This window comes from Manis javanica, chromosome 3, assembly GCF_040802235.1.
Source record: "Manis javanica isolate MJ-LG chromosome 3, MJ_LKY, whole genome shotgun sequence".
Classification (NCBI taxonomy): Eukaryota; Metazoa; Chordata; class Mammalia; order Pholidota; family Manidae; genus Manis; species Manis javanica.
In genome coordinates, this window is record NC_133158.1 from 211,815,338 (window position 1) to 211,825,502 (window position 10,165).

A 10,165-nucleotide genomic window follows, 5' to 3' on the forward strand; every position below is an offset into this window, starting at 1 on the left:
AAAGTAGCTGTTATTTTTCTTCAATCATCATGTGTTGAAGTGAATGGACTAATACCATCTTTTAAAGATATCTACAGCTTCTGAGAGTTCAAGTCCAGTACCAATTAACTCATGGAATTGTGTCCCAGAGACCGTTTCACACACTTCCCATAGGGTTACATTGCTCATCTTTGTCAAGGTTTTTAAGGAACAGTTCTGTTGAACACAAAGGGTACCTGATCAGCAAGCATATAGATCAATAGTAAATCCATCTCCAGTCATTACAGGTCTCAATTAATCTGCATAACAAATAGTTTCATCAGTGGTTTCTTCTATCTCCAAAACTTAAAGAATTAAAAGTCAGACATTAGCCATTGTTTTACAGAGGTAAGGCCATAAAATGCCAATTCTAACAAATTTTTAGTGTATTTTGTTAGTAAATGTGTACTTCCTTCTCCAAAGTTCCCTGCCCTATGTATATAAATCCCAATTTCAGTCACTGAGTTGACAGTAGGAACAAAACATGTTGTATGAGATGTGTGTCTCATTCTCATTAGCATATCAAGCAGATGCTAGTAAAACAAGTATCTTCTGTTTCAGAAAACATGTCAGAAATTTCCATCCACAGCCATCCTTAACTGTAATCTCAGTTATCTCTCTGAGAAGGCTTAAGCACCTGCCATGGCCTCAGGAACAAAAACACCTTCTTGTTTCAGATTCTCCCTTCCTACTGTGGCCCTCATTTCCTAAGGGTCACCAGTGACTTCAGTGACTGCCACAGTCTTCAGAGTATCCTCCTCCTTCTTCATTTACCTTGTTTTTTGGTCCACTACTGCTCACTTAGCTTTGGCCGTCCTCCTTGCTGTTCCTATTCACTCGGCTTCACTCACCACACGCTCTTGAAGAGTGGCCAGCTTTGCCCTGAATAGGTCACCCACCCAGGCCTTCTCCCTCGCCCGGAGACCCGGCAATCATTCTCCTTCATGCTTGTGTCCAAGACCCAAACGAAGTTCTAAAAAGCTAAACAGAGCACAGGGACCTGCCACCCTAAGCCCCACCTTGGGTCCTAGCCAGCATTCAGGGCTCCCTGCAATCTCTAGTCAACGCCATTGCCATGGGACCCCCAACGGGTGGCAGGCTCGTCCTGGCGGCTGCCTAGCTTTGCCTGGCTCATTCCTGTGTGTGCCTTTGCTCTGGCCGTACTTCCCCCTCCCCTCCTACCGTGTACTCATGACAATCATCAGTTTCTCCCTCTAGTCTAATCAAATTTCTCTCCCTAACCTTCCAGAAGGCTTCCCTAATCATCAAGCTTCCAAGGACCTTCCACTCCTCTGAATTCCTGTATTTCCCTATGACTCCCTTGGCACTTAATCACTCACCTAGCAACCCGCTACGGGTGCTTACCTTTTAATCTTACCTCTTCATTTCCTCGAGGGCACGAACTTCAAAAAAATTAATACTACAACATTAGACAACACTAAAAGAAAGTTTTTCAGAATAAAATTCCCTGGAAAAGAATAATCAATCTCATTTTTTCATGCTTCTTTCTAGCCCTTGTCCACTCCTATTTACATTTTTACATAGTAATAATCATAACAGATTTGATCATAGTTACACAGACTGTTTCATCTTCTGCTTTTTCTGCTAACAGAAAACAGTCTTCCTTGCTAAATGGTTTTGATGTTCAGCATTTTTAATAGCTATATAATAGTCTTTCCTCTGAGCTAACAGACATGATTTACTCAAGCACTGATTTCTATTCGACACTACATTCTTCTTTGTGTCTTTCACTATATGAAGTACTGTAAAATGCAAAGTAAACCCTTGAGAAATACCTGCTGAAATAAATATATTGTCCATGTTCCCTAACACCTGAAATAACCCACTACACTGTTTTTCTAACTAAATTTCTAGTATAATTTCTGGTTTTTCCACCCAAGGTTAAATATATAGTGAACACATTTTCCAAACGCTTTCTATATAGATTTATTTATTTCGGTCATTGATCTTTTACATATTTAAATATGGGAAGGCCCTTGAGGAAAGGCAATAAGGTCCCACACTATCTTATATAAGCTAGACACCTGACAGGCACTCAATAAAGATTAAATATTTTTTAAACCATCTAAAGTTTAAAAATATCAAAGTCCTGAACAGAAGAGTGTCACTGATCTAGCTAATACCATCACTTATGCTTGTAAACCTTTCAGCTCATTTAATAACTAGATTGGTTAATAATGTATGAACGGGTGTTCCTTATAGTGCCTAGAAGAACACATGCAGAGTCACCTGGTGAGTTGGACAAGTCAGGAAGATAACATGAGAAGATAAACAATATCTGCAAATAGGACGTCAAGTTCTCATGACAAAACAGGTTTATCCCTTTTTGTTTAGCTTGTTTAGAAAGTTCTTATTGCAGATGAAGAAAAGCAAAAATAAAACCTGTAATACTAAAGTCTACGTAAAATTGCATATGCATGTGAAGGCAAACTGGATTGGAAGTAAGGAAATGAGAGTGTGAACTGCTAAGATGTAAGGATGTCAGAAACTTTTTTCCTTTTTATTTTTGTTTTGTTAGTACAATGTTAAAATGTAGAACAAGAAAAATATTACTGACAAAAGCATATTCATTAGCCATCACAACTCTTGCTATTACTGAATTAGGGCCTAATGTTTAATGTTCAAATTAGAAAGTTTCCCAAACACATATATGATTTAGCAAAAAAGACTAATAAGAACAATTAGATACTGAGCCACATGAACAACTTAACGGTACACTAGAAGTTTCCTGCGAATTTTAGATTTTCCTCAAAAAGCAGCTATTGTGATTCTAAATCTCAGAGTCTTATACAGTAAAACTACATCAACCCAGAAACTCATTCTCATCTCATTCTTACCTGTGAAGAGTGACTTCTGAGATTGTTTCCTGAACTAATATGCTGAGAGAAACAATTATTATGGCTAAAAGTTTACTGTTTGCCATAATTATATGCTATTACTTAATACACTGTTTTCCCAGAATAATTGGTCAAAGTAATATGATTCTTTCCAACATTACTGCAAAGGAATATAGTTTTGTTTTAGCCTTTTTAAACTGTAGACAGCAATTTCAAAATCACTAGCTTTAGAATTCCACTGCACTGTACTCCATAATCACTTCTAGATTCATGTAAACAAGTGTTTCACAGACAAAACAGAAATAGAACCAACCTTAATTATCAGTGGTGATCACTGAAAAAAGACATCTATGTGCATTCTGGAAATGCAAGGCTAGGTAAAAGAAGACACTAAATGAATGAGGATGCAGTTTATCACAACACACTTCTACTTACAGGGTAATGGATCTATGTGTGAACCTTAATTTTAAAGTGAGTTCAGACAAAACAGCTACCATCCATTTCACAGCTAAAACTATTATTCTACCCATCCCTCAAAACTCTGATACTGACAATTAATACAATCTAGCTAATGACAATTAATGGGTAAAAAGAAAAGCAGTACTTCCCTTCAAAGACGGAAACCCATGGGGGAAGGAAGTGGGGAGGATTTTAATGATCTGAGATAGTCTTTTGAGGTGGCTGGTTAGCTGCCTCTTTTTAACACTGGCATTTCCAAGTTTTTTGTGAAAAGGAAATTTTAAGAATGTGCTGAAATCATTCTTTCAGAATCAAATCCCAGTAAATTGTGTTTTATGTGGCTATTTTTTTTAAATAAACGAGGTGAATTTAAATAAAAATGCCTGAGCACTTAACAACAGCAGCTTTTGAAAACTTTCAGCGTTCAAGTAAGTTACTTTCATTATGGCAGAGCATGGAACTAGTGAGGCAAAGACTGAAGACCCAAAACAGGCACTAGTTGGAAGTTCTTATGGAAAAGTCTTCTACATCACCTGACAGCCTTAGAGCAGACCTAGCAGGGACAAGAGGAATCACTAACTCCAAAAGAAAAGATGACTCTTAAGAGAAGAGGGAAATCAACTTCCAAAGGAACAAACCCCATATGTCAACTGCTTGATCTGTGTATCTCAATATATCCAAGACACCCAAGGAAAGGAAAGTTGGAAAACAACTTGTAATTTATAAGGAAAGTTAAAGCGACACTTAATTTTTGAACACAGGGGTTGCAAAAACAACTTGGATGAGTCTGGTACTTACAAAGGATTCTGATTAAGTCTTATCCATTGAAGTCATTCCCCTGGGATTGTCGTAGTGACCCCAATAATATAACTCCTTACAGAAAATGTTTGCAAATATATTACCTCATTAAAATTACTCACCCAGTCCCGCTGCTAGTTTAGCATTAAGGCCAAGACCCAGCCCACCTCGTCTTGGGACTTGGAATTGGGGTTCTCTCCACTGCATCTGTCTAAAGATGATTTGAAATGTACTCGGTTTATCTGCTCCCTCTACCCTCCCTGAAGAATTGTGACAATGTCTGAAAGATACAATTTCACAAGAATCTTGGCACTTAAAACTATTTATTGTTGCGAGATGACGAATGACTTCAAGCAAACACAACTTTCTTGACAAAAAAGTGGGGTGTGCTCTTTACCCAACTCCAATCAAAGCAGCTACAACTCCTCACGACCGTCCAGGTTAAAGGAACACGAAGTGAAACACCAAGACGAGGAATTTTTGCACTCGAGTGCTTTCTCAGGAGTGAACCACATTCCCTGCCATTTTCCTGCCGCGGGCCACCGAAGTGCAGGGTTGGGGTGACCGGGCCAAGACGCGGGGCCTCGGAGGGCGGCTGTCCCGGCCAGGCCGAAGGGGTGCGGAGCAAGGGGCGGAGGCCGCGCTGACAGCTGGCAGGGGACGGCAGGGACGCGGGGCCCGGGCCGAGGGGCAGGCGCGGGGGAAGGAGGAAGCCGTCCGGAGCCAGGGACGGAGCGCCCTCCCGGAGGGCAGGAGAGGCAACAGGGCGAAAGGGCGGCGCGGCGGGCGCGCCGGCGGAAGGGGCTGCGGACCGGGACGTGGGGCCGCGGCGCCCGGGCCGCGGTGCGGGAGAGGGGAGGGGCGTCCCGCGCAGGCGGGGCGGGCGAGCGGGGGACGAGGTTTCGGGGCGCGCCGGCCTCCCGCCCGCCGGGACGCGGACCGTAGGGGCGGAGCCGGCCGGACCCCACACGGCGGCCGGGGCGAGGGCAAGGACGCGCCAGGCACCTGCCGCCTCCGCCGCGGCGGCCCCGGGCGGGCTCGGCTCTTACCTCTGCGGTTCATGGGCCGGATCCGGACGGCCACTTTCACTTTGGAGTCTCCCATCCCGCCGCCGCCAAGGTTCTCGCTCGGCTTCCGTCTGCCACGGCCACCGGGCAACTCTTCGGGGCTAACCGGGCGGGAGGGGGCTGCGGGCGCGAGGGGCGGGGTCGGGCGGGGCCAGAGGGGGCGCGGCCGGCCGCGGGCTCCCGGCGCGCCCCGCTGCATGACGGGACTTGTAGTCCCCAGTGGGGTCGTGGGCTGGGTGGACGCGGATGTGCTGGGGCGACAGCCGGGCCCACCTGCTCTGCTGCCTGGAACTTGTAAATGTTCTGCTACTGCGCAGTTCTTACTTCTGCTATTAGTACTGGGACGTGAGCTGTCAGTGAGCTGATACCTTACCTGAAAACAAGCAGTTGAAAGAGAGGCATTGGAGACCCGCGACCTCTTTAGACTCATTTCCTGCCAATCTTACTGTTTGATCCCTGGCTCAAATTGTATCCTCTACCTGGGTTGCCCTCCGGCCCTTGTTTGCTGAAATCACCGTTCAAAACAAGTCAAAAGTCACCTCTTCTGGAATTCTTCACAGATCCCCAGGTTAACCCTATACCACCCCACCTCCACCCCCTTTCCAGTGGAGACCTTGGGCTTTGGAACCTTCTGGGCTCAAATTCCGCCTCAGACTTTGTAGCTGCATGACCACAGGCAAGTGATTTGACTGCTCTGTGCTTGTCTTTTCATTTCTAAAATGGAAATGGGACTGTTGTAGGGTTTAAATGAGTTAATGTACTCATTTAAACGAGTTAAATGAGTTAATGTACGTAAAGCCCTTTTTAAAACTCCCTGGCACATAGGAAGTACCTAATAAATGTAAGTCATTATTGTCCTTTCTCTGTTTTAGCATTTATGTCACAAGTGTTTCTCTCTGCTATCATGTGCTTTTTAAATCAAAGCTTACTTATATGTGTAGTCTAAACATTCATTGTCTGAATGAATGAAGTCACACTAAAATTAGCTCTTTATTCAGTAGAGATGGCTAGCTGGTGGCCTGTGGGCCAAGTCTGGCCCGCAAATAGGTTCCATTTGGTCCAACAGCATTGGCCAACATATGAACATCAGATTTGTACATGCACTTCTGGGCCTGCCTCACACACTGGAAAGAGTGGATTGGAACTGAGTACCAGTGGCCATCTTTATAAAAGGCAGGGCCCTCCTGTTGCCATAGCACCCCCTCCAGCCTTTATCCCTCCTGTGCCTGCTTGGATATGTCTGAAAGAGAGGACAGTCCTTAGAACCATGTTACAGATAAACACAGAAAGCTGACAAGACTTGCCCTTTTACCAACCATCCTATTGCTGAAAGAGCTTCAATACAAGCAGAGCTGTGGAAAGGTTAAAAACACGTTAAAGAAGAATGTAATTCTGACACGTACTACACCATAGATAAGTGAAATCAACCAGACACAAAAAAACGCTGTATATGATTCCATTCATATGAGGTCCCTACAGAGACAAAGTAGAATGGTGGTTGCCAGGGACTGTGGTGAGGGGAAAAAGGGAGTCATTTAATGGGTACAGAGTTTTGGTTTGGGAAGATAAAAAAGTCCTGGAAATGGATGGGGCAATGGTTGCACAACAGTGTAGATCCACTTCATGCCACTGAGCTGTACAATTAAAAATGGTAAATTTATGTTATGTATATTTTATCACAGTAATTTTTTAAAAGATTAAAAATAGACAATGTTATTCCAGAAGGCCCTCTTTAAAAGGAGGGAATTTCTTACAGGTTTCAGGAGGGCCTTCTTAGCTGGAGATGCAGTAGGTTTCAATAAAGTAAGCCTTTGGTTTTTCACAGTCCCATAAAGCAAACACAGAAAACCAGCGTAGAATGGTTTTTAATTTCATAAAGTGAATTCTTTAAAAATGAATACACACAGTTGCTATCAACTGTCTCTCTCATTCTTTAAAAAAAAATTAAAAGGCCACAAAGGATATGTTTTTGTAATGAACCCGTTTGCTTGATGAAAAAACCTCACTACTGTCCTTTTGCTCTTATTCAGCGTTGAAAAAATTTCTGTGAAGGCCCCTGGACTAATTACCAGTGTTGGATACTTGGCTAGTAAACCTGTTTCCTGATAACCACCTCATCACATTCAGGTTGTAACAAATAAGGGTTTGCAATGTGCAGGGTTCCAGGGCACCCATTCTTCAGCATACCTCTTTTAAACCTGGTAAATTTTGTTTTTAAAAGACATGTTCTTTCCTAATTACAACCCTTAAATAGAATTCGTGCCTCATATCGAATTTACCGAGTATCATAATTCCTCCAGGTGGTAAAGATACCTCGAGACAAGTGCTGGGCATAGAAGCCACAGGGCATAAATCTGCAAAGAAGTAAAAAGCTAACCTTTGCAAACAATATGGCTTCTCTCTCACTTACCAACTTTACATTTCCCTGTATGGCCCCGGAAGATGACTGGTTAGCCAGAGACGGGTAAGATTCCTCAAGGGAGGAACAACCTAAGACAGGCACAGTCGCAGGGGGGCCATCAGGTGAGAATTTGGGGATCAACAGAGGTGAGGCTCAGAACCTCACCCCCCCTGCTTTGAGAGAAATCTTCTGCATCCGTGGATGTCTTGCTGCCCTTGTCTAGCCTGGATTAATACTTAGTCCATAGGCACACACCTGATCATCTGATCATCTACATTTGCCCTCTTACAGCACTAAACTATGTTTTCTACCTTTATCTTGCATCTACCTACCACTTCAGCATTTTATTAAAAATAATAATAATAATAATAATAGGAGAAATGTGGGATCAACATATAAATCAAGTACAAAAATCAAACGAATATTCATATTTGACCTGATTGTTTATAGGTCATAATGCGTGATCAAAACCGAAAGTTTCTGTGATGAATGCCCTTGTACTGTTCACCATGTAAGAATTTATTCACTCTGTAAGAATTCGTTCACCATGTAAGAACTTGTTCGTTATGCTTCAGAAGATTGGAGACTGACGAGAATTAGGCTTGAGATGGATTAATGATTGTACATTGAGCGTTGACCCCCCTATACTGAATTTTATTGTTGTTAACAACCATTTGATCAATAAATATGAGATGCCCTCTCAAAAAAAAACAACAAAAAAAAAACAAATAACCATAATATCATTACCAGACTCAGAAAAGGGTGATAACAATTCCTTAGTGTCATCAAATATATAGTCAGCTTAATGGAAAATCCTGTTCCAGTTTTGGGGAAGGCTGTTATCTCCCTTGAGATTTGTTAACCTTTCATCTAAAAATGGCTGCCTTGTGGACTTCTTGATTAGAAAATTATTTGCATATCCTATATCAGTTCCTTTAAATTAAATTTGGTTATCAATGTAAAAAAAAAAAAGACAAGTTCTGACCACAGTTTGAATCTAGCTTTTTAAGAAGAGGCAGGCAGAAAAAGGGAAGACTGGGCAAGTTTCTGTGGGAACTTTGTATTTAAATTTAAGCTCAAATTTCAGAGAAAAGAAAGCCCCCAAGGAGTTGAAGGAGTGAGGGAATATAAAAGGGAAGAGGTGAGGACTTTCTCTAAAGTTCCAAAAACATGTAAATTGTCCTGGAGACATTTGATTGGAAGAAAATGATACACCCCCAAGGGACCAGAGAGAAAAACCTTTGTGGGCCACTCTCCCTTTTGATTTCCCTTCACATGAATCTCTTGACTTCTACAATGGAGGAGAGCTTGAAGATTAGAAATGCCTTTCTCTTCCCGTGGAAAATCTTCCTGAGAGAGGTGAGAGAAAGGGCTGAGACATGAGTTGCAGCCTGCAGCCCAGGAGCTCAGGGGCTTTCCCTCCAGGTGAAACTGGAGAGCTGCCTCATCACCACAGCAGGATGGCTCAGGGTCCACAGCAGAGACAGAAAGTCGTGGTTTCTCTCTTTTCAACTATTTAGAGGAAAAAGAGAAAAAGGACTAGTAAATAAGGCACTCTCCTGGAACTTTGTTTTGTAAAGCAAGTACTCAGGAAATCAGTCACTACTTCTGGTGTAGATACTGCATTCAAGGCATTGGGTAGGTCTGTTGAATACTGAATTTTAGCTGGGTTAATAAGAAATTTCTCATTTTGCAAAGCTACTCAGTGTAAAACTGATTTTTTTAGTTTTCTTTTCATTGCTTTGATCCACCCAGAGCTTCTGACGGTCCCTGCAGAGGCTGAGCAAGGAATTTTGCCCTGTCTTAAGTTCATTATTTACAAAATAATGATAGCTAATATATATTGAACACTCACTATATGCCAGACACTATCCTAAGAAATTCACTGAATTAACTCACTTAATCCTCACACTGACTCTATGAAAATAGTTACTATTATTCTCCCTGTTTCACAGATGGGAAAACTGAGGACCTGAGGAACTGACTGATGGTGCCACTGCGCCTCTGTGGATTGAGCCACCACTCTACAGCCTTCCATGTGTGAAGTGTCTACCTGCAGATTGCTCAGCCCATGGGCATTCCTAAAGATCTTATTAACACCATTCTACTTCCCAAAGTAGTTTCAGAAGCCCCATTATTGTAATAAATAAATAAATAATAAAGGGGGGACTAAGTTCTAAGTTCTATTTTTATACTTTAAAAAGGAGGGAATCCACTCATTGCTTCATCAAAGCAAAAGACCTCTCCAGCATAAAGCAGGACTTACCTGCTTGCCTTGGAGTCAGCTTTGCCAAAACTCTTAGTTTTCCCGATTATAATCATCTCTTCCCGTCTCCCCAGCTACACCCAGAGCCCAAGGAGAGTGTCTTTTCCAAGTCTCTGTATCTTGAATACCTAGTGCAATGCCTAGAACTTAGAAGGCAGACATGTAATACATTTTGGGTAATGAAGATAATTGACAAGGCAACATCATCATTTACCTCAGGCAGATTAAGGGACTTGATGCAAGTCACATAGCTAGTAAATGGCAGGGTTGGGATGAAACACAAACTTGTTTAATTCCA

The 10,165-nt window shown here is 42.4% G+C and overlaps 1 protein-coding gene and 1 long non-coding RNA gene across 6 annotated transcripts in view; one reads left to right on the forward strand and one right to left on the reverse strand.

Moving 5' to 3' along the window:
• Nucleotides 1–5,319, reverse strand: part of KIF13B (kinesin family member 13B) — a 190,623-nt gene extending 185,304 nt beyond the window's left edge. Inside the window, exons 1-2 of one of the 5 annotated variants that reach the window (XM_073232754.1) lie at nt 5,183–5,303; nt 4,256–4,344 (exon numbers count right to left, since the gene is read on the reverse strand). In XM_073232754.1, the coding sequence (XP_073088855.1) occupies nt 4,256–4,340 (85 nt within the window). In that variant the 5' untranslated portion in view covers nt 4,341–4,344; nt 5,183–5,303. Of the gene's footprint in view, nt 1–4,255; nt 4,414–5,182 lie in introns of all 5 variants that reach the window. The other 4 variants (XM_037024548.2, XM_073232752.1, XM_073232753.1 and 1 more) reach the window with 4 other exon arrangements.
• Nucleotides 4,420–9,754, forward strand: LOC140848565 (uncharacterized). The gene is made up of 4 exons (XR_012129667.1): nt 4,420–5,252; nt 5,761–5,876; nt 7,231–7,327; nt 9,557–9,754. It is a non-coding gene; the product is annotated as an uncharacterized lncRNA (long non-coding RNA).
• Nucleotides 9,755–10,165: the final 411 nt, after the last annotated feature.